The sequence below is a fragment of the Mus musculus genome, chromosome 16 (assembly GCF_000001635.26).
Source record: "Mus musculus strain C57BL/6J chromosome 16, GRCm38.p6 C57BL/6J".
Taxonomy (NCBI): domain Eukaryota; kingdom Metazoa; phylum Chordata; class Mammalia; order Rodentia; family Muridae; genus Mus; species Mus musculus.
Window position 1 is genome coordinate 52,164,705 of NC_000082.6, and position 25,444 is coordinate 52,190,148.

The window sequence follows — 25,444 nt, forward strand, 5'->3', positions numbered from 1 at the left end:
GTGTAAGGTATAATATCTATAAAATGCATTTAAAAGGTCATCATATGCATTACAATAATTTGCGTGCTGTTATTATCAAATGGTATTTTACACTTACTTTCATAATGTCATAACAAGAAAAATGCCAGGGGAGTGTATTGGCATAAGGGCTTGAGGTGTGATACATTATCACCCATGCTGCAGGTTACTCAGAGGACGGATCATACAGACTGCGCTTCAACCCAGGAAATTAATTACAACAAATTACAATGTTTGCAAAGTCATTATTTTACTGTTTAATATTAAAGGCATAATTTTAACTTAAGCCTACGGTTCATTGTAGTTTTATGCGGGATTCTTTGAAATTTTAATGATAAAGAGCATGTATTTTATTAATGTAAATTCATAAAACCTTTAATACGATTTGCTAATGGACTTATAGTCTAGGATTGCCAAAGAGTACAGCACATTTAGCGCAGTTTTCTTCTCTTACGCTGTCTCGAACTTGGCTTCTATCCCATGACTCCTGGCTAGGGTAGAACTTTGAATTATATAGACATGCAGCAAATTCTTGTTCCTTGACATTTCCTAATGTAAAAACATAAACTATTTATTAAATAAACTTTTAAATAAACACTAAAACCTCTTGAGGGGCGTGCAGAGTCCCCTTGGGAGGATTCCTCTTCCGCCATTTGTCCCCTGGCAGTTAAGACTGGCAGGTGTTCTTCTTTTCATTTTAAGAACCCAGAAAGTCATGAGTCTGTCAGCAACTGCTCTGCCATTTAGATCTTCACTGTTCTAGGAATGCTGTTCAAACTGCCAAAGCGAAGGGCCCACCCATATGGCTGCCATTGTACTATAAAGAGGAAAACAGAGAAGAATCTTAAGACTCTAAATATTGCAAATAATTTCTGTTTTCAAAAGTGAAGAAGCAATAAAAACTGTGTTTCTGAATCTTTGTGTCTCTGGAATCACAGGAGTTTACAAATTCATTGATAATTGCCATGATAATATAATTAATATATAATTGTAACTTTCTATTTCTTTTCTGTATGATTTCTAGAACTCTTACATGTATATCGTCATTTGTTTAAAATTGTTAGTGTGGAACATTGATGTAAGTTTTTCATTAATTTTCAGATTTTTCATTAGTAGTAAAAGAAACATAAAAGGTTATTAGAAATGTAATAATACTGCATTGTGGCTAAAATGGAAATCGAGTAATCTGTGTCTGAAGGTCTTTTCAATGCATGGTACAAACAACGTGCTCTCTTGGATTTGTGTTTTGTCCCCTCTCTCTTTTAGTCTTCTCCATGCATGGTTAGAAAACAAGACAAACCACTCCCGGCACCCCCTCCTCCCTTGAGAGATCCACCTCCTCCACCAGAGAGGCCTCCCCCCATCCCACCTGACAATAGACTGAGCAGACACTTCCACCATGGAGAGAGTGTGCCTTCCCGGGACCAGCCCATGCCCCTCGAAGCCTGGTGCCCTCGGGATGCCTTCGGGACTAACCAGGTGATGGGATGTCGCATCCTCGGGGATGGCTCTCCAAAGCCTGGCGTCACCGCAAACTCCAGCTTAAATGGGAGGCACAGTAGAATGGGCTCCGAGCAGGTTCTTATGAGGAAACACAGACGCCATGATTTGCCTTCAGAAGGAGCCAAGGTAAGAAAATGTGCAATACAGAAGCTGGAGAAGCAGCCTTCGAGCTTTCCCTGGGAGGCTTTCTGCTGGGGCTGAGATACCGGACAGTGTTTAGGTCGGTTGTTTGTACCTGGATGGCACAGTACTTCCTCCGTGCTCTTTAACTAGCTCCATGTTCTGGACAGTGAGGAGCTCACTTAACGTTGAACACGAGGGAAGGGAGGAAAAGACTGTCCCTGTATAATAACGAGATGCAGACACAGGACAGCTGGACAGAGATAGGTCCACTTCCTCACTGTTTTGCTGAGAGCCTCCCCCATGCATAACTCGGTGTTATTGAAGGGACTAGGTCTTCTTGCTCAGTCAGAATCGGGAATGTTGAATCACTGCACGTATCATAAACCAGTCTTCTGATCCAGTCCAGAGTCGGACCTCGCACCTTATAAAACATGACCCAATTCACTCCTGTTTGCCAATCAAACTATTCCTTATAATGACATTCCCACACTCATTTAAACAGGAACCCTCTCTCCCCTACATTTAGGGACGAATCTAAGAGTGCAGGCATCTGAAGAGGCAGCACCAGCAGCCATTGAGACTAGAACACTGAGTGGTCTCCCCAGAAAGCATCCTGAAATTCTTTCTGGTGCTTTATTCTGGTGTTAGCTGTGAGATCAGATCTGTGTCCTCTCCCTCTGTACTGAAAAGAATTTCACCTCTTTAGCTCAGATTCAGTTGGCCCCAGCTTTTTATTGGCTTTGTTAGGAGGTGTAATCTAGTACTTTAAAACTCTGGATTGTATTTAATGTGTTCATCTGACATTTAGAAAACAGCTTATTGGCACACAGGTGTAATCCCAATGGGGATGAGAAGTTTAAGGTTACTCTGGGGAACTCAAGGCCGACAGGGCAACGTGAGACCCTGTGTCACATGAAGGAAGGGGAACAGATACAAAGAAACTATGCAGTGCCATGTACTTACGTGTGTGTGTTTGTGTGTGTCTCTGTGTCCGTGTGTCTGTGTGTGCGTGCACTTGCATGTTTGTATACAAACACCGTGATGGTGAAAACTTTGCTTCCTAACATCACTCCTACAGTGGTCTATCAGGTATCCTGTGGTGAAAAGAGCCAGCTCTCACAGGCATCATACTAAAGCCGAGAGCATTAGTTGCGAACCACAGTTGCCAGTGAGCTGCCATAGCATGGTTTTCAATTCTTTAAGGTTAATTCACTACAGTGTGAGTGTAAGGAGAATGCATATAGAAAAAAACAGTTTGGTAATGTCCTCTAGACGTTAAGAGCCTGTCCTCAGAGGACTTCCCACAGCCTGGAGTCCCAGCTGGAGAGAATTTCTGGGATTTGGTTTAGTTTGTGTTTCTCCTTTAGTCTCTGTTGGCTCATTTGTGCATGGTGACGCTTGTCATGGGAAGAGCCTTGAAACAAGCTCTCATGTGAAGAGACATTTATCCTCAGGGTGCAGGTTACAAGTTATTTCTGAATGACTTCAGAAATACATAGTGTAGTTGACACCACGGCCAGTTCTTTGAAGGCCCCCTCTTTCAGGGTTCTTTTGGATGTTGCCATAAATGTAAACACAAAGCTGGCCTTCCAGAGCAAGGCTGTTAACTTTTTCAGATGTTATAATCTGAAAAGTGGGATGAAGACTTCCTTTGGGTATGGATTTATATTCTGTAATATTAACACTAGTTCTCATATAGTAGTAAAGGGTTCAGTTTTGGTTCTGTTGAGGATTCCAACTACAAAAGTTACCTCTTACTGAGAGGTGGATTTTCATCCTATTTCTAATCAACCTCTTGGATAGTCCCTGGACTTGGATTCAAACTCTTCCCTAATTTTTTATTTTTGTCTCATGATTGAATTCTCCTTCAGAGGAGGCCTCTTTTTTTTATTTGTTTATTTTTTTAATTAGGTATTTATTTGATTTACGTTTCCAATGTTATCCCAAAAGTCCCCCCACGCCCCCCCCCACCCAGTCTCCTACCCACCCACTCCCAATTCTTGGCCCTGGCATTCCCCTGTACTGATGCATATAAAGTTTGCACGACCAATGGGCTTCTCTTTCCAGTGATGGCTGACTAGGCCATCTTCTGATACATATGCAGCTAGAGACACGAGCTCTGGGGGGGTACTGGTTAGTTCATATTGTTGTTCCACTTAGAGGGTTGCAGATCCCTTTAGCTCCTTGGGTACTTTCTCTAGCTCCTCCATTGGGGTCCCTGTGATCCATCCAGTAGCTGACTGTGCGAATGCACTTCTGTGTTTGCTAGGCCCTGGCATAGTCTCACAAGAGACAGCTACATCTGGGTCCGTTCAGCAAAATCTTGCTAGTGTATGTAATGGTGACAGCGTTTGGAAGCTGATTATGGGATGGATCCCCGGATATGGCAGTTTCTATATGGTCCATCTTTTCGTCTCAGCTCCAAACTTTGTCTCTGTAACTTCTTCCATGGGTGTTTTGTTCCCAATTCTAAGAATGAGCAAAGTGTCCACACTTTGGTCTTCATTCTTCTTGAGTTTCCTGTATTTTGCAATTTGTTTCTTATATGTTGGGTATTCTAAGTTTCTGGACTAATATCCACTTATCAGTGAGTACATATTGTGTGAGCTCTTTTGTGATTATATAGCTGAGTAGTACTCCATTGTATAAATGTGCCACATTTTTTGTATCCATTCATCTGTTGAGGGACATCTGGGTTCTTTCCAGCTTCTGGCTATTATAAATATGGCTGCTATGAACATAGTGGAGCATGTGTCCTTCTTATCGGTTGGAACATCTTCTGGATATATTCCCAGGAGAGGTATTGCGGGATCCTCTGGTAGTACTATGTCCAATTTTCTGAGGAACCACCAGACTGATTTCCAGAGTGGTTGTACAAGCTTGCAATCCCACCAATGGAGGAGTGTTCCTCTTTCTCCACATCCTTGCCAGCATCTGCTGTCACCTGAATTTTTGATCTTAGCCATTCAGACTGGTGTGAGGTGGAATCTTAGGGTTGTTTTGATTTGCATTTCCCTGATGATTAAGGATGTTGAACATTTTTTCAGGTGCTTCTCAGCCATTCGGTATTCCTCAGGTGAGAATTCTTTGTTTAGCTCTGAGCCCCATTTTTTAATGGGGTTATTTGATTTTCTGGAGCCCACCTTCTTGAGTTCTTTATATATATTGGATATTAGTCCCCTATCTGATTTAGGATGGAGGAGGCCTCCTAAGAGGACAGACTCTTTAAGGTCTGTGCTCCATTGTGTGTATTAGCGTGGCTGTGCTTACATCCTCAAAGATTATTTCATGTTGCAACAAAACTGCTGTTTGAACCCACACTTTGCAATAAATATTTTAAAATATGATACAAAGTTAAAGTTGTTAATTCTGGGCATCAACAATGTTCCCTTGAGAGTCTGAGGATCCAGCTGATTCTTAGTGACAAACACTGTCTTTAACTTATCATCTGCCTGGCGAGGACATTACAGATGACCTTATGTAGAACAATCTTTTGAAGGAATCTCTAGATAAGATTGCCCTATGATCTTCTTCTTGTGATTATAACTTTTTGTGTGAGGAAGCACATGTTCATGCATATGATATTAAACTTATCTGTAAGTTCCAAGATTTGCAAGAGCTGGCTTTCAAAATGGGAGCCTTTGTGCACACGGGCCTCATTTGCAGTGTCCTACTGAACAACACATGAAGACATGCTCTCTAGATTGTGGAGCAGTTATAATCACAAGATAGAAAATACATTTGCATTTGATAATAAATAAAATCTAGGCACCCATGATGTGTGTGTCTGTCTGTGTGTATGTACATGTCTGCGTGTGTGTGTGGGGGGGTGTGGGTGTGTGTGTGTGTGTATTACTTACACATATCAAATAAATGCAAACAGATAAACATGTTTTTAGAATAAAAATCCTTTTCATTGTACAGAATTTTTCCTAAAATATCACTCTAACCTTAGACAATATAGTCGAAGTCACAGGAAAAGATTCCGAACATACGTGTTAAGACTATATGGCACCTAGAGGCACACAGAAAAACCAATGTAGGAGAGCCAGGTTTACAATAGATTGCACAGCCCACATTGGAGGGCTTCCACACCGCAGACCCTTCAGGAATGGGGCTCATTTCGTCATCCTCACTCAGCTGTGCAAGTAGTTGGATGTCTGTGACACAGTGAGAATATTGTGAATGGAACAATCTTAAGCACAGGACAGTCCAGGGCCCACAAGAGTGCTCTCTGATGTGTGACAAACACCCAAAATATATGTAGTTGAAAGGAAAAGAAGTTGAAATCCTGAAAGGAAAGGCAGAAAAGGAATAAAGTGTTCTACAAGCTGGTCTCTACCAGCTGGGCTAACAGAGATGGCAGACAACGGGGTAGCCCTCCCCAGCCCTGCCACCGGACCTCCATGGCAATAACAGAAAGGGATTTCAAGTAGATAGGAAGCAGGACAGTGAAATGAAGTCAAGGGAAGGAATTGCAGTGCATATAAGGATAAAGGCATGTGCCCCCAAACTGGGTAATACAATTTGAAACCAGTTCTGGTATGACGTTTTCTCAGTCCTTTATGTAGGAAAGAGCTTTCAAAGTAGAGATAGCACGAGACTAACGTGACCAGCGATGCGGATTTTTAAATGGTAAATCCCTAAGATTTCTGGTAGAATTCTAATGGATAGGTGACAGCCTTGAAGGAGCCTGAGCCCAGAGGCCAGCATCTTGCAGACTGTTGTTTCCACTATTCACAAACAGGTCCTCCAGATTCCTAAGGAACATAGAATATTCATTTTCAGCTAGGAGATGGTCGTGTACTCCACTCTCCACTCTCGGGTAGTGACAGCCAAATTCTGCTTTGATGAAATGGGTGAAGTTGAACGTGGAATTCAGAATCACATGTTAGATTTTGTCCTCCAACAACTCCTTTTCAGAAACAATCATATTAGATTCACAGAAATGAGTCTCAGCACTTGTAAGCCTTTGACTGTTTGCATGCTTGCATAATTTCGGTCTCCTAATTAGGAAGAACTACACAGAATTTCATGTGTGGTATTAAGAATATGCTCAACTCTCAAGACACAGTTTAGAACTGATTACAGCATGATCAAATACTAAGCAAATGATGTGTACTTTTAAAATAATATAAAGACAAGGTGTCTTCCATTTATAGCAATGAAATTTCCCTGGTCAGTGCCTCCACTACTGAGGTCACCTGCCCTGTTGTCTCTCAACATTCATGTAAGCCCTATTGCACATGACCCATGTAAGGGAATTTGCTATAAAAACAAGTGAGAAATAAAAGACTGTAGTCTGAAATACATACAATATTGCATTAATTCTCCACAAAATAGAACTACACTTGCAGCTATCAAATAAATTGTTCATTAAAAACAAAACAAAAAATGAAAAAAATTCTTAACTTTTCAGAGACAGGAGAAATCTTTAAGCTACAGTCCATCAATACAATTCATGAAGCCATTAGTTAAAATGCTACTCACATTTTGAAACATACTAATCTGATGAAGTTAGAAAGGAGTTGCTTAATCCCCTCAAGTTAATGCCCTACCAGAGAATGAATGAACCTGAGTAATAGATTTTATGATTTTTCCAGGAAAAACAGGAAAAACTCTGTTGTCAGTATGATATCACTTTATTTTTTTATTTTACTGTGTGTATGTATGTGTTGTGTATGTATATGAGTATTCTTTTATATATACATATTATATGCACATGCATATGGATGCTCATGTCCACATCCATCTTCCTTTGTCATTTACTCACCTGACGTTTTGATTGATTGATTGTTTGATTGACTGATTGATAGGTTTATGCGTGTTTTACCTGAATATATGTCTGTATACCATGTACTTGCCAGATCCCCTGAAAGTGGAGTTCAAGACAATTGTGAGGCTTTGTGTGGGTGCTGGGTATCACATCTGTGTTCTCTAGAAGAACAGAAAGTGCTCTTAAACACCGAGCCATATCAAATGCTTCTGTCAAATGCTTTTCTAGGCTGGGAATGTCCAGTAAGCTCTTGTGATCTGTCAGCACAGTGCTGGGATTCCAGATGCACACAGCTGTGCCTGGCTATGATGTGGGTGCTGGGAATATGAACATAGGTCCTCTTTCCCGTGCAGCAGGCACTCTAGCAGCTGAGCCGTTTTTTGCAACAGATTTCCCTTTGAGAAATTTAGTATCACACAGAGATGTTGTGTGAATTGTCCTATCAAAGTATCGCTCCTTTATCAAGGTTGAAACATGCTTTTATTTCCATATCAGTAGATGTTTGGGTATATTGACATTCCTGCTCAAGTGTGCTCATAATGTTTTGATTATGAAATTATAGTTGGCTTATTGTTGAAGTTGATACCATGAACTCTTATTTCCATATCATCCTTTGTTACTGAGCTCTTATCAAGTAGTAACGTGATAGATATTATTACCGAAAAAACAGCTTAGTCCACATTTTTAAAAAGAAATCCTTTCATTTTACACAACTTTTAAGTGTAATTTTGATAAAAATCATTAGATTTTATTGCAAAAATCTTAGCACTATGTCTGCTCAGTCAATGAGAAGAATTTTGATGAAGAATACTTTCAAATGTTCAACACTATAATTGGCATTTATAGCTGGATGCATGTATTCATCAGATAAAAGACAATTTTTATGTTAAAGGATTTCATTGAACCTCATCATGATACATATCTCTTAGGAAAATTCTCTTCTCTAGCAAAGTTCAAAAAATTTTGTCATGTTCTGATACATGGTTCTCAGTCAAAAGCCCACGATAAAATCACTTCATTTAAAGATGTGTTTTATCAGGATGTAACTGCAGCGCGTTGAATCTAATGAGGGGAGACTTGGGAAAGAAAATCTGAACTAACATAGTCACTCGCTTCTAGAGTGAAATTTCAATGCTATAAAATTGGATTTTTTACAGCAGATGAGAGCATCCATATATCTCAGAGGTGATCTTGCAGTCTGCTGTTTGGTAGGATACCCATGGCCTTTGCAGGTTTTCATTTTAAATCCTCACCACTGTTTATATAACCAAGAATCTAAGCAGTGGATCTGGATTTATTTAGCCAAGGTACAAAAGGTACAACTCACCCATCAGGGCTCATTTAGCCAAGACTACTAAAAATATATCTCAACCATCTGGGCTCATTTAGCCAAGACTACTGAAGGTACAACTCACCCATCTATCCCTAGTATTCATCTCCCTTCTCAATATGAGTTAATAAGAGCTTATGAAAGAAAGAAGTTTATTATAAAAAATACCAATTCAATTCATTACTTACAAACTTTAAGAGGTCCATAGCCTTGTATGCCTTTGCAAAGTTACCCTTCCATTTCTTCCACCATTTAAGTTGATCCAGTTCAAGACTATAAGAGAGGCAAGGAACAGTTGGCCAGGTGCTTCCACCAGCATTACCACTGCGCCTGTAAACCGGAAGCCCCTGATCCCCACTGATAAAACGTTGGCTCTGAGCTTTTTGCAAACCAAAAGTAGATGTGGGATTTCCACACACGTGGAAAGTCAGAACAATTGGCTGACTAAAATGGCTCTGAAGCTTGGCTTGGACATGACACAGGCCTGCAGGGGTCTACTCATACCCTGTGACATCAGGAATTGAAGATGGCCCTGGGAGCCCTAAGTCTGTTTGGAGGCATGTAAAATGACAGTTGTGTCCACATAGTTTCTTCCTCTAGCCAGCCCCTATTCTTGTGATATAATCTGATCGTTCCTGGGAAATTCTCAATTGGATGTATATAAATTATTGCCTTGCTTCTCCGTTGTGTTTAAAAATCATAATGTAACATCTTTTCATATAATCTGTGATATGGTAGATCACCACTGATCCTGCTGACTCCTGAATAAATTGTATGGTATTGCACTAGTCTAAATAAGCCAAAATTATATGAGCTCTGTGAAATTCTAAGAGCTGCTGTGGTTTCAGGCTTTGCCAGGAGTTGAAGTCCAGGAACTAACACCTTTGGTTTACTTTCAGGTCTTTTCCAATGGCCACCTTGCCACTGAAGAATACGATGTCCCTCCTCGGCTTTCCCCTCCGCCTCCAGTCACCACCCTTCTCCCAAGCATAAAGTGAGTTTCCTTGGATTTGGAGATCGTGTGTCCATACCTAATATAGGAAAGAATGTTTTTCAGGTTCTTAGTACAGCAACTACAGGGTAAATAGAAGGAAATCAGTAAAGACAGAAGCGGTGGAATTGGGTTTATGACTTCAAGTATCAGATGGTAAGACTTCTGCTTCTGGGAGTAGCTCCTACAGACTTCCTAAACTCCTGAGAAGATGAATAACAGAACGAAAGGGCAAGAAAACTTAGCCTAACCTCCATCGAAGCAGAGGGCAGAGCAGCACAGCAAGCTCTCTACTCCAGCCTTCTTCTTTATGACTTTATCTCACTACCCAAGTTCAATAAAGTTCCCCCAAGTTCCCTGCTTTTCAAAACTCTTCAGTGCCCAAGATCTGTGCATGTATCCCCATGGAGTTTTTTCCTATCCAGTTAAGCCTCCCCTTGCTGGCTCAGACTCAGCTAGACTTCTGAGAATGTCAGTAGATCTGCATTGAGTTGGGACCAGTGGACATAAAGCTGGGAATTGGGGCCACTGCATGCTGGACAGTGAGGTAATGTCCAGCCAAGTTGCCACTCCTTCCATTTCCATTTCCTTCTGAGCTCTCTGTAGCAGTATGAGCCTACAGAAGTTTAGTCAGCTAGAATTCTCATCTATTCCTAGTGCTTGCACTATGCAGCAACCAAGCCCCGCCTATCATGTTCCACCTTTTCCTCAAGTTCTATGTCTCAGCGTTTGCTTTTATAAAAACTAATGTGACTTGTGTTCAATAATTAATAGTGGTTGACAAAGCAGAGATTGGCAGTATATATACCTATAATCCCAGCATTGGGAAGCTGAGACCAGGAGGATCATCATTAATTAGAGTCTACCTTCAGAAGGATATAATGAGTGCCAGGGCAGCCTGCGATCCAGAGTGAGCCTCTGTATCAGAAAACAATAGAAAAGACTGACTTGCATTTTTCTTGTTACAAATTATTGTTCTTGATGTAAGTAATTATGTACTCTAATTTTAAAAAGATTGGATGGTTTGCAAATCATAAACAAGGTTTATGCTTTCAAATACTGCCAGGGAAAATTATTTTAAGGGGTGTGTTGTTGTTTTTGTTGTTTTTGATGGCTTGGTTTCTATCTACTAAGACTGCCAGGTTTTTCTTTTTTCTTCTCTGTTTTTAATTTGTTTCTTTTTCTTTCTCTTTTTTTCTCTGGGAGTCCTATACATGCTCAGACAGCGCTCTCTCTCAGGTGCATCACTAACTATGCAAAGGCCTTCTTTTATAACGAAAAGCCTCCTTAGAACTTCTTCATTCCTTTCCCTGGAGGTCCTTGAGTTTCCATTAGATTTATAAAAGAAAGAAAGAAAGAAAGAAAGAAAGAAAGAAAGAAAGAAAGAAAGAAAGAAAGAAAGAAAGAAAGAAAGAAAGGGAAAGAAAAAGCTAACTCTCAACCTTCCAGGAATCTGATATGCTCTAAAAGTAATCTTTTAACATGTGTGACATCACAAGAGAACACTGCACCAAACGGTGTACTGCTCATTGACTAGGGTTTTTGGTTTTTTTGTTTGTTTGTTTGATTGGTTTGTTTTGGTTTGGTTTTTGGTTTTTGGTTTTTTGTTTTTTTGTTTTTTTTTTTTTTTTTTTTTTTCGTCCTTTAAGGAAAGCCATTACAAACTGCATCAGCAAAGTGTGTTTCATAGTCGGGACAGAAGGAGTCACTGAAGATGGGCACAATTAGATACTGCAGTGCCTGAAATTAAACCAGAGTGCAATTTGAGATCCTTGAGGGAAGAGTAGAGAAGCTGAGCTGAGACCCAGCAGTTACAATCACGCTGTCATACAGTCTAAGTCTGTGAGAGCAAACCTGATAGTGCAGGCCTTGCAAATAAACCTTAAAGTGTGCGCATACAGTAAGACATCGCCGCTCTATAACCTCTACAGTCAGGGTTTTAAGAAACAAATTACTGAGATGGTCCAAGTTCCTGATCAGCTCCCCCAGCCCTCTGTTTCTTTAATTCACAGAGTGAAGTATGACTAGAGAAGGGGTCTTGGTTTTGTTTGTTTCTATTTGGTCCTTTTATAATTAGCATGAATGGTAAATTCCTAGTGAAGTGCACTCACTGGTAAGTTTGTAATGTTTAACTCTGCAAGAACCACTAAGATCGGGTGATATTTTCTCTCCACTTTCTAATTTTTTTCTCAATATTTTCTAGTTTATACTAAAAAATATTTTAACAAGCATTTAACAAGTATTTTTATCAGCAACTTAGTTAATTTGCATGTTACATATTAGCCATAGCTGTAAGCATTAGATTTGTATTGTATGTTTCTCTTCCCCTCCCCACAACTATATCTGTAGAAATTAAGTAAAGTATATAAGAAAATATAATAAAAGAAAAGGAAGAATGAATAAAAGAAAATATATAAAATAAAATAATCCTAACAGCAGAAATAAATACTCAAAATATCAACATCCAAATTTTATCCTTGGGTCTTTTGTGAAATTGAGATTTATTTTAACATTATTTAGTTCATTTGTGGAGATGACATCACACTCTCCTTGTCCTTTGATATTGTCACATCCATTTTTTTTTCAGAATATATATACTGTTTTTTCTGTGAAATCATGAAATTCTGAAGTAAAATCTGCAGTAGAGTAAAATCATGTTGGGTTCCATGTCTTACCCTAGCATTTATTAATTGCCCTATTTTGAAGAAGGTTCCCTCTCTGGACTTTTGGCTTCTATCTGGCTAATACATGAGAGGATATGTTTAACTTAAATGTTACCTAAAATCTTTTGAGCTTCTGCTCCCTATGCAGCAATTGTTATGAATTATTCACTATATGGTGCTAATTTTATTGGAAACTTTGGTGACCTGAATGCTCTCTACTATAGCTGGTTGACCACTTCCTATTGCAGAAGCCATCATGAGATGAACTATCGACCTTACTAACATTACTAATATCATAATGCGTATAATACTTTCATTATAATCATTATATTGTTCATATTATTATTATAGTATCTGATAGAATGTTGGTTATGAAATTGTACTACTACATAATATCCATGCAATTTATTATTAATACAGCTCCACTTTGACCCAATGGAGAGGATAGTCCATGTCCAAGGAGCATCCATCATAGGAGGATGACAGAGCAAACACATATGCTCACTGACATGGCGCTGTTAGACATTCAGGTCCCCATTGCCATCTTAGATTCTTGGTCCGTGTTCAGACATCAAGGCAAAGGAAAATTACAAATCACTGTCTAAATTAACTTACAGTTCTTACAAATGTTGGAAGTCACAGAGCTGCACATAAGAATACCAGGCTAGCAATTATCTTTTAGTTTCAACTCCAGTGATAGTAACAGTTAGGAAGATATGAATTTTCGGCATTTGATACTGGCCCTTGATGCCTATTTTCTTGAGGGCAGAGGATATCCTGTGAGGTTTCCATTCAGGCCAGTCTTCATCTGGGTGATTATGTGACTCTTTCTACACACTTTATAATTTATTTCTGAAAATATGGTATCATAAAGTGATAGTGAAAAGAAACAGTCGCTGTTTGAATAGATACTCCATTTTCTGAATTTTTTAAAAAATAGATTCTACATAACATTGGCACTATCAATATAAAGCTTTAAGTAAAAACTTGAAATGTAGATATTTATTATAACTTTTTAGAAGAGAGAACAAAAAGTTCCTTGTGTATTATTTTATTTTATAATTAAATTATAATGTATAATATGTACTTTACATATATATGTAGTATTTTATTACATATATGCTTACTAAATTATATCCAACTAATTTGATTTTTAAGTTTAATGAGATGGAAGACTAAACAATTGAAATGTTTATTGTCCTTGGCACACTATACTATCAAATGAACACATATGATATTATAGATAATAAGGTAGTGAATCCATCCAAGTAAAACAACACTGTAGAAAGCTGAGGAATAATTTCTTTATGCTTTGCTGTTTACATGGGGACAATTGTAGTTTTGGCATATTAATCACAAGCTGTCGAATACCTTGGAACCAAAGCTACTTGGTTCATGCTTTTCCTAACGGTCCTCTGTCGTGGGAGGTGGTGACGTTTGTTGTTGTTGTTACACATCTCTTAATTAAATAAGGTACTAAATTTGGGAGGTTCGCTGAAAAGAAAATCCAATTTTTGCCCAGCTCTCTAGTTTTTGTTCTGTTGCTGTGCTCAGCTGAGACTTGCGGGGGGCCAGATGGGGCAAGATCCAACTCCCTTCCCCTTCGGAATGGGTGCTCTAGTTAAGGAAAAGAAAGTGAGAAGAAAGTCAGTTAACCACTTAGCGGTAATCTCCGGTAGGAAAATCAGACGTGGGGCAGGATGACTAGTGACACACAGACTGTCACTCTAGATGTGGTCCTGAGGAAAGACCTCTCTGAAAGGCGCTTTTAAAGCAGTAAAGCAAGGGAGAGAGCCCAGCTGTGCGTGAAAAGCCTGACCCTGGGGCACCGGGGTGCAGCTGTCCTAGCTGTCTCCAGGTTTTCAGCAAATCTGTGAGATCGCTCGCAGTCAAAGCTTAGTCCAAAGCTGCAGGCTGCAGCAAGCTCACCTTTTCCTGATAGTGTGAAAAGCACCCTCTCAATCATTGTAATACTCATGCCAGGGTTTTGGGCAAATGACTTGTGTGCTGCAGACACAAGATAATCTTGTCGAACATCACTGTTTGTTTTGCTGGCTCTTTGGGCTTTGGTTTGTCTGAATTGGAGATGTTTTCTGTTCAGGTAAGAACAGTGTAGCACATGAAACATGAAATAAAACATGGCAGCTTGAGCTTTTATTTAATAAAAACATGTATATCTTTACTTTCTGCCATTAGTTGCTTGAACAGAGATCTTCTGATATGGGAAGCAAGTAAAATGGCATATTATTTAAAATGCTTTTCTGTCCATGAAAGGTTCTGAAAATTGTTGCTCTCTCTCCTTTTTTATCGGCATGGTGATTTTCCTTGCTAATACCCCCTCATTATTTTTATTTAAAAGCTTGTAAGTGCTCAGTTACGTGCAAAGTAGGGTAATCCTTGATGGCCTCAAGGTCTTCCCTTAAACATGTTGCAATTGTAGACAAAAACAGTAAAATAACAGTATAGGAAACACATCAATAGAAGGACATATGCTAAATACATATAACCGAAAAGGTCAAAGAAAATTACTGAATTTGTTGCCAGTTTCATGGGGATTTTTATAGACACTGAAATATGAAGGGGTCTGCTTTTTGTTTTCGGAGAAAAGTTGGTGTGTCAAGGGTTGCTCCAATTAGGAATGAAAACCACTTGAAGAGGGTGATATTTGAGGTCCATTATCAAAGTAAATGGTAATGGCATGTGCAGTCAGTCTGCCCTGTGGTTATTCTGGGAGTAGGCAGTTCTTGGGAGGAATATGTTTGTGAACCTTCAGCTTTGAAAGGTGGCCTCAGAAAGTATCACCGTGATGGAAATAGACCTCTTTCTCAACATGGCGAATGTGCCTGCACACTCAAGCCAGTGAGTCACCATGAGGATAGGAAGGCTCAGATGAGTTTCAAGTTAAGGGGATAATGGTTTTGCAACCTGGAAAAATGTACCTCCTGTGCTATGACTCAGGAACAGCAGCAGAATGGAAGAGGTAGCAGGAATGTGGAGTCATATAACAGTGTAAATGTGTGTAAATGGATGCAAATGGCTTGGTATCTTTCCTTTGGAGCCAGCCAGATAGCTGTCCTACTTTGTTCCTCCGGGACCCTGGAGGAACACAATGAAAATAATATCTTTCCCTTAAGATATACCAGTGACTGACTGAGTCTCCATGTCCCTAAGTCCACCATCTAGATAACATACACACAGACAGTGACTCTGTGTCTAGTTATGCTGACACCTGTTGACTCATAGGCTATACAAAAGTTTGGATACAATGCATAGACTTTGGGTCAGCTTGATCTCTCTGACTTTTTTATTTACAAGTTCTTTATGATAAAATTTTAATAAATATTAAAACATTAACCTAAGAGAAAATAGTGAACTTTCTTACAAGACTTTATTAAAATGATAAGTAGAAAATACCAGGATGGGCTGGTGAGATGGCTCAGTGGGTAAGAGCACCCGACTGCTCTTCCAAAGGTCCAGAGTTCAAATCCCAGCAACCACATGGTGGCTCACAACCATCCGTAACGAGATCTGACTCCCTCTTCTGGAGTGTCTGAAGATGGCTGCAGTGTACTTAAATATAATCAATAAATAAATCTTTAAAAAAAATACCAGGATGTATTTTTTATATTTCAATACAAATGGCACATAGCTTTCTTAACTTCTAGTTATAACTCACCAAGATCCATTCAACCTAATAAAATGTCTAACTAGTAGCTTCTAAAACTGAACCCTTAGTTTTTGATAAAATGATAGATAATTATTGCCTTTCATATTTACATCAGATGCTCTCTGACTAACAAAAGAGTGAGTGGTATTTAGCCAGGCAAGATCTTCTGTCAATGAAGGGTAGCATCCAGAGCTAACCACAACAGGTGTGGTTTGTTTGTTTTTTTTTTTAATTGTTTATTTCTTGCACTGACAAGATGGTTTCTTGCTACAAGGTCTGATCACCTGAGTTGAATCCCTGGGAACGGCAAGATAGGAGAGAGTAAGAACTGATTGCCACAAGTTGTCCTTGACCTCCATCCATACCTTGGCATGAGCACACACATCCCAATACATACTATATGTTATGCAAATTAAAAACAAGTATTCTTCCTTCAGAGTGAAGTGCTTCTTGGAAATCATTAAATTATTGAAGTAACCTGTAAGACAGATTTGAACTTCCACCTCTTGATGTAGTTATTGAATATTAAGTCAAAGGTCCCTTTTGTCTCTGAAGTATTTACTTAAGTGGTATGTATAGAGATGGTGTTCACTGAGACTGGAAGCAGAGCAGGATGAGGATGGGAACATGCAGGGCCCACTTCCTCTGCCTATAGAGACGTCCTGGTCTTTGCAGAGGTTGGTGAGATTGATGTCTGTCTCCAAGAATTTAGTGTTTGCAAGAAAATACAGTTATTTCTATCCTAACCATATTAAAACACCATCAAGTCATCATTTTGAAACATCTTTACTTTTGTCACCTTTAGTTGCAAGGTGTGTCTTCTAGGATTCAACTAGAGTGACTATAACACTATTGTTTGTTTATGAATTTCATAGCCTGTGTTCTGGGCTGTGTAGAGACCCCTCTGCTACTACAACAAAGCTTCAGGTTACCATTAACTGACATTTGGATCCTGAAGTATCTCTTAACAAACAGAGCTTTAAAAATCAATACTGAAAACTTCTTCAAAGACAAACTAAAAGTATAAGCTTTTGAAAACTCCCAAGGGAAGGTTTTCCGTGATCTCTGAATACAGTTGAAACTTTAAATATGAGCACACACATACATGCACACACACACACACACACACACACACACACACACACACACACACACACATACAAAACACCTCTGACATTTTTTTCTATTATAACGGGTGTTCAGCCACACTGACCCAAAAGTGAAATCATTATAGAAAGTTCTCCAAAATCCAAAGCTTTTTTGAGGATTACATGAGGGATACGACTGGTAAAGTCTGCAACTGTTCCAAAATTTGAGGGGAAAAAATAATCTGAAAAAATGTTTTAGTCCCAAGAAGTTCAGACAGGGACACTCAGCTCTCGGAGAGAAGAATACAAAATGAAAATGAAACTTTGTGGTGAGAAGAAATGAAAATGGAAAAAGAAAAAAGACAAAAAGCCACATAGGCATCGACTGCCTCACGTACCAGAGGGCTCCTGCTCCCTCTGCCGAATGTGCTGGAACATTACACTGTTTTGTGTTTTTTTTTTTTTTTTGGGGGGGGGGGAACATTTTCCGTGAAGTTTATAATAATTAAAGTGGCTTGGATCCGAGTTTTTCTAGTGTCTTGCAAACTAGCTGTCTTTCTACCTGTTGGCCAAGTTGCATTTTAACATTTTTTTTTTTGGACTGTTGTCTTGGGCAGTAGCAAAGGTTAAATTAAAACCCACACAGGAAGTAGAGTACTTTTCAATTTTATTTTATATATTTTCCCAAATGATCAAGTAAAATGCTCAAATCCACCACGGTATCCCGCTAAGTGTTTTATTCGTTGCAGTTAGGTATTACACTTAGGTATCATGAGTTACAAAAACAATCCATCTCAAAGATTTATTTCTGTCATGATCGGCTTCTAATTGTGGACACGTTTCGTTCTTAATTGTTGCAGTGGGAGGAACTCTAGCACTACAGTTATAAGTTGACAAGATAGTTAAATTTCTCTCATGTATGGCTTTTTTAAAACTATGGGTATTAGCCATAGACCAGTTTGAACCTTTAAAGAACCTCTTGTTTCCAGTTGATTTCAGTGTATCCTTATCACTTTTGCTGATTTCCAGTACATGGGAGGGAGCAATTAACATTTTAATAGCTTGGACTTGAATAATTGTACACATCTTATGTTAAAGCTTTATTTATAAAACCCTTTCATTTTCGTAATTTTCATTTTTTTCTTAGTTCACCCTTAAAAACCACAGGTATGAATATCTTATCTTAACATTTCAAGGCCTTCCATTTCTATTGGATGTAAGAACAGTTTACAGTTGAAAACTTCCAGTGACAAAGCAGTTTCTTCATTGTTCTATGTCACATCAGACCTTCCTGCTCTGGTATTTATGATGCTTAAACCAGATTGGATTTTCTTTTCCCTCTTGGTAGGTGTACTGGTCCATTAGCAAATTGTCTCTCAGAGAAAACTAGAGACACGGTAGAAGATGATGACGATGAATACAAGATTCCTTCATCCCATCCTGTGTCCCTGAATTCACAACCATCTCATTGCCATAATGTCAAAGCTCCTGTTCGGTAAGAAGATGAGCATCTCTGTATCATCCTGCATCGGCATAAGCATCGTCATGCTGTCAAACGTGGGGGTTGTTTCTATGCGGTTCAATAGTATGTGATTGGTTAAAAATCCTGTTCCTTGCCTAGCCTGTAGTTCCTATATATTTCCTTCATTGCTTCCACATAAAAGATTTTGTTGCCTTCTTCCCCACCCCCACAAAAGGCCAAATTACAATCTAATAAAAAGGAGCTATACGTTACATATAATGATGATTAATTCATGCATTTCCCCTAAGATATTTTAATGAATTTCAAAAGGTCCAAGCATATATATCATGAAGAAATATTAGTGCTTAGAAACTAATATTAAGGTACTAGGTCAACCTGCTTAAGAATTTTTCTTCATAATGTGAAGGCTAGAATAATTTATATTCATTTTCCTTCTTGATATGTAATATACTTCTACTGAAATCATAATACAATGGGGGGGAAGCCTTAACGTTACTTCTGTTAACTTCTTTTTTGAGCAAATACCTTCTCTTGCATGAGCTAAGAATACAAAGATCACTGGGTTTTGTTGTTTTATTTTGCTGTGTTTTCTTTTTCTTTTTCCCCTCATTATAATAGGAGCATTATTGGTCTTCAAAGTGCCAGTCACATTGACTTTTATAAGAATTATTGATAATGGCTTACATGTTTTGAAATATGTTTGTCTCTAAGCAAAATCATGGCTTTGCATGCATGAAACTTAATACAGTTACAGTAACATTTATATAATTTGCATCTTACTGACATGTCAATCTATTAGCTTTATTTTCTGAACTTATTTTCTGGCCTGCATTCTTCTTGCATAGTATTCCTGGAGCTGTGCTTGGCTCCAAGTTGCTCAGCTCTGTTCAGACACTGTTAGTGGCTGAGCTGCCTGGGGCCTCCTGATGACTGACAGATAGGAGACTGCAAGGCCATCAGTCATCCACGCCATCTTTACTCAGTGTGCTGCTTCCACTTGAGGCCAGCTCAGTCGACTTAAAGTATTTTATGAGTAGAGTTTCCATCTTTGGAGTTGAAAACGCTTCCCAGGTGTCTCACAGAGGTAGAGAAAGAAATTCTTGGAAACCAAGAGTTGTGCCTCCAAAGGGATGCTGGTGGGCGGAGTTACTACCCAGGCTAAGTGATGCACTGCAGCCCACGCTTTCCCTGATTACAGCAAGAACCAGCTATCTCTTGTTAATCGTGCTGATGAGTGCTCCTGCAAAGACGATAACGGAGAGTGTTACCCTGGGAGAGCCACGTGCCCGCTGAGCTAGCTGAGGGAAAGTCACGCTTGCTCATCAAGTATAAACTGTGAACAAATCCCAGTTTCTTTGGCTCTTACTAATTTAGTATAGTAATTTTTAAATGCTAAAATTGAACGAGATTTTTTTGGGTTCTTTGGGATTCTCATTCTTCTCATGGCTGGAAGACTGAAGGATATGATTTTAATTCATCAAATTTTAATTGTCATGTCACAGTAGATGATATTTAAGTGGCTAACCTCTTGGATACTGAAAGTCAATTTGAATTATAACCATCATAACCAAGTCCCCACAGTTATAGAGAAATAATAAATGTTGCTAATTCCTAAGCTTAATTGTAATGAATACTTGATCTAATTTGTTCTTGAAAACCAGTGAGTGGAGTGGCACGTTGTGTCATCTGCAAAGTCCCCCCACCCCCCCTTAGAACTTCCTTTTCCTGGATGTCACTCACTCCCCCTTTGGAACAGCAAGAAAAATAAATTGTCAGTATGTGGGAAGTGAAACAGTAAATGAATCATTCAATTCATATCATCATTATGAAGACTCAATACGTAACTGTTCTTAAATGAACCATATCGTGCCCGTTAAAAAGAAATGGCCACCAGAGAGAATAGAAATGAATTTCAGATGAATCACTCTCTCAATATCTACTGAAATATCGACTATCTCCTCCATTATGAATGTAGTTTCACTTTGCTCTAAGAAATCAGACTAATTCAAAAGGAAAGTATAAAACTTCACTCTCTCTCTGAGGCTCTTTGTTAGCCAGCCGTTACTAAGCTAGGAGCTTAAGGGCAAGTGTGTTCTGTGCCGCCTCCCATGCCTCAGTTTCATCCAGTCTTGATGGCAGTACCAAAATCACGGCTTTTAAATGAGCTACTATTTTCCCCCATATTAAACCATCTTGGTGATGTGCACCCAAAGCTTTTGCTGACATCACTTCCCTAAGGTGTCAGAGGGCCAGCGTTTATTAAACATAGTGGTTAGATAGGTTCAGAAGGAGTAGGTCTTGGAGTGTTCCCTGCAGAACTTAAACGAAATTGTCCAATGCTTCATAGTGGTTCCTCTCTTTTAAGGCCCTTTGAATTTCAATTCAAAGAATGCTTAAGTTGAACCAACAAACACATTCAATGCCATCAACAAAAATGGAGGCCCTTAGACCTTACATAGTTTTCGGTAGCGTATACTCCGTCACTTCAGAACTCTGGCCAGGTGTAACTAAAATCGTACTCAAATGTGTTTAGGGTTTCGGCTGCTTTAGTGGCCGTAAATTGCAGTGAGAGAAAGAGAGAGACATGTTTCCCTTCAGACGAACACGTCTGATTTTAAAGTACAGGTCAGGGTAGCTGCATGTTGTTACTAGTCCTTTTTCTAGAGAAGATAATTGTTTTTGTTTTGTATTCTTATTACCTTAGTAGGAATGACCGTTCGCTCTATTGTCCTCCCCTCACGCCCGCCATGACACTTAAATGATTCTTGCCCTCTGGTCTCCACATTAGGTCTTGTGATAATGGTCATTGTATATTGAATGGAACTCATGGTGCGCCTTCAGAGATGAAGAAATCGAACATCCCAGATTTAGGCATCTATTTGAAGGGTATGTATGGAGTATGCTTTCCTTTGCAATATACATCTTAGTGGCCTCAACCTAAAGGGAGAGTTCCCTTGTGTTTTCATACTGAGAATGCATTAAGGTTTTGTGTTATCCTCTAGGAGGTGGTTCTGACTCAGCCTCTGATCCAGTACCGTTACCACCTGCCAGGCCTCCACCCCGGGACAGCCCAAAGCACGGCTCTTCAGTCAACAGGACGCCCTCTGACTATGATCTGCTCATCCCTCCATTAGGTTGAAACGTTAAAAGCAGTTTAAACAACCCTGACCTGCTCTCCATATCTGCATTATTCGAATTAAGAGTTCAATATAATGCAGACTCTTAGTTGAGAATTGGCCTAAACTTAGTTGGGTTCTCTGGTTGATGGTGGCTCCTGCATTCACATGACATCACTCTAACAGATGAACTAATTGCATAGGAAATAGCTGGGAAATTTTAAGCGATTTTCATAGCATCTTTCAGAGTTTTTAAGTGTCTGATTTTTCTGCAATAAGGCGCTGCTTTTATAATCAGAGAAAAAGTACTTAACTTTGTTTTAAGCTACATTTCCACAATCTTATCCTTACATAACTACAAAGGAGAGCCTGGACGGGCGGGCGGGCGGGCTGGCTGCCGCCAGCAGGGATTTCATCAGTTCTCTCATCTAGAGGCAGTTCTGTGTCAAGACCCAAGAGTGTTGCTCGCTCCCTTGGCCTCTGTCCAGAGGCTTTCAAGTGCGGTTCTGGAGCTTTAAACCAGGGCCCTCCAAATTTACTAATCCTTAGTAAACATGACCCACGCTCTGCTTCAGCATGAAATTGCTGGGCCCTAACTTATGAGAAAGGATATACTTCATCCTAGAAAACACGAACTAGTTCTGTTTAAACTGTTTATAAGCTTTTCTGAATTGTCTGTTAGGCTGCTAGAAATACTAAGTGAGCTTTTATATTTCTCATATGCACCCCAGACCAGTAGTTTGAGCTGTCCTATTACAGTGTCTTTTGCTTCTGATTTATTGATCAAAGGTTTTCGTTTTGTTTTGTTCTGTTTCTCCTCTTGTGCTTGAATTCTACGTTCCTGTCTACAGTCTGGTTTCCTTATTTGCTTTTTCTCTATACTGGATCTTGACCCCTCACTCAGGCCCTTACGATCTAGATGACAGTGTTTAATAGAGTTTGCTGTAGGGCTGTCAGGGACCTATGTGTTTGCTTCTGGTCTAGTTGATTTTTTTTTCTTGTCCAATATAATAGCCATGGATGATTGATGACCTTTCTGCTAGCTATTCCCATAGAAGTTACCTCCTACCTCTTCTCTTGGGCCTTCCTCCAGCGTGGCCTGCGTATTGGTCCTTCCTTACTGTTCTCTTGGCTAAGCACAGGCATTACCTGTCTTTCCTGCACATGTATTTTTGAACCTCTGATGTTCCACTTGATAGCAGCACTTCACTGGATGCTGCTTGTATTTTTCTTTTCTGCTCTCATAAATTCTCCTTTATGAGGCCAATTAAACCCTTTCACCTGTCAGTCTTAAGTGTTTGCGAACAGGTTTTCACTCCCCTTGATAGTATTTAAGCTCCTTAAGTTTTGATCTTCATATCACTCAATTCCTAGCATGGTGCCTGATACTTAAGGGCTGGAAAAAAGATTTGAATTTAATTATGTGACAGCAAGAGCCTGAATGATAACAAATCTCTTCTAAATCTTCAAATACTTAAAATTAGAAAAATATTTGTGATGATTAGATCAAATATTCTGCATATTTTTGCAAGGCAAGCACAATGATAAATTCATTTTTATGTATTTATGTCAAATTCATTCTGCTTAAATACATGTGTATTTTTATTATTAGAATGTGAAGGTGTTTACGTATAGCCTGTCTCACTGACAGCATATTTGATGTACATACTTGCAAATTATATGCAGTTCATTTTATTTTTTTAAAGATTCAAGGTAAGAAAAAATCTGGTCTAGCAATAAGTTGCAGGGATAAATATATAGACATAAAGTCACACTGCAGTATTCTATAAGCATTGAATAAACCACATATATATTACATATACACATGTGGGTAACTAGCTTTGGAGCCACCTAATGGGGATCTCCATTGACGTGTTCTTCTCTGGAGATGACAACTAAGCAAACAGTACACTCTGCTGCACTTGTGCGTTTGCTCTATATTTTTACAGTAAATCAAATGTGTGGTGCTATATAACTGAATTACAGTCCAGTGGAACAAGTGTTATGGAGTGGTTAGACACGCTCTTTGACACTAAATTACCTGTGCATGGTGTGATTTTTCTCAGGAGAGGCCATGAACTCTCTTTGTTGCTCAGAGATTTCGGTTTGGCTGGTTTTACTGAAAATACTTTTCAGTTCAGAGTTCTAGTATACTAATAGGGTAAACGTGACAAAGGGACAGTGAGCTGATATGTTACTTGCAATGCTGCTTTTTATAGAAAGACCCAGGAAACAGAAAAATGGTTTCACAGAGGGGTGTTTCATTGGTGTGTGTGTGTGTGTGTGTGTGTGTGTGTGTGTGTGTGTGCGCGCGCGCGCGCGCGTGCGCATAGGTACATTCGCATGCATGTGTGTGTTTATATGCATTTTCTATCCTCACACCCACAAAGCAACACCATTCTGTAAGTCAGGGAAGTGCTGAATCCACCCTGCAAGTGAACTTACTTGTCAGGTGAAGCAGTAAGGGAAAAATCAGTCATAATTTTTGCTTGGCACTGTGGTTTGATTAATGAAGTTCCACTGTTAATAGTGCTCCTTCTTGAAATGCAGGTGAGGACGCCTTTGATGCTCTCCCTCCATCCCTCCCTCCTCCCCCACCTCCTGCAAGACACAGTCTCATCGAACATTCAAAACCTCCAGGCTCCAGTAGCCGGCCTTCCTCAGGGCAGGACCTTTTCCTTCTTCCTTCAGGTAGGAGTGAGTGAAAAGCCAAAGAGGGGGACAGGAGGGGGGGGGGGGGACGGGGCTGGAGAGATGGCTCAGTGGTTGAGAGCACTGACTGCTCTCAGCCAGAGCTCCTGAATTCAATCCCCAGAAACTACACTGTGGCTCATAACCATCTATAATGAGATCTGGTGCCCTCTTCTGGTGTGCAGGCATACATGCAGGCAGAACACTGTATACATAATAAATACATCTAAAAAAAAAAGGCAAAAGCAGCATTTTCTTTTAGAGCAAAGTACATCTGAGATCATGCTCTCAAATTTATGTTATTGTTTCCTGAGTCTCTGTCACATTAGCAGAAAGATTTCTGGATAGTGAGAGCTGTGATTGCCTGGTTTGCTTGACACCAGATCGATTTAATGACCAAACATCACAAAGATGGCAGAGCAATAAGGAATCACAGTGCTTGCACATGACCCAGTAAACAACTCCACACCCAAGTACATATGGGCAATACCGATGGAATTTAGTGGGTTATTTAATACTGTTTAAAAGGAGAGATGTAAAGTCAGACTGGAGATGTGTTAGTGGAGCAGAGTTGAAGGTTGCTAGGTTGGAATTGGGGTTGAGTTGTATATTGTACATTGTGTACATATATAAAGTTCTGAAGCAAAAGAAAGATCGGAAGGACCGAGGGAGCATGCTCTGCATATTATAGAGAGCAAGCGATGCCTTCAGATGACAGCAGAGTTCCTGAAAGACATATGACAGTGTGATGGGCCAATAGGAGAAGCACAATCTTTAGGTTCTCAATCCCCTATTTCCAGTGAAATGTTTTTCTAATAACGGACTTCAATATTTTTTTTCAAGGTGTGCTTTAATACCCTGGTTTTATTCAAAGCATAAGGTTTTATGTCCTAACAAGGTAGCTCTCCTAAATGTTTGTGTTAACAATTTTAAGCATGGAGATATATTGTCTTCAACGGGAAACAAATACAGTTTTCTATTAGTGCACATCTGTA

At 39.4% G+C, this 25,444-nt stretch overlaps 1 protein-coding gene across 7 annotated transcripts in view; it reads left to right on the forward strand.

Moving 5' to 3' along the window:
- The window catches only part of Cblb (Casitas B-lineage lymphoma b), a 176,818-nt gene that overhangs the window by 133,475 nt on the left and 17,899 nt on the right, over window positions 1–25,444 (forward strand). For 5 of the 7 annotated variants that reach the window (XM_006521949.1, XM_006521948.1, XM_006521947.1 and 2 more), the window contains 6 exons: window positions 1,285–1,647; window positions 9,650–9,744; window positions 18,508–18,654; window positions 21,431–21,528; window positions 21,645–21,776; window positions 24,309–24,449. In XM_006521949.1, the coding sequence (XP_006522012.1) occupies window positions 1,285–1,647; window positions 9,650–9,744; window positions 18,508–18,654; window positions 21,431–21,528; window positions 21,645–21,776; window positions 24,309–24,449 (976 nt within the window). The remainder of the gene's footprint in view (window positions 1–1,284; window positions 1,648–9,649; window positions 9,745–18,507; window positions 18,655–21,430; window positions 21,529–21,644; window positions 21,777–24,308; window positions 24,450–25,444) is intronic. The other 2 variants (XM_006521951.1, NM_001033238.1) reach the window with 1 other exon arrangement.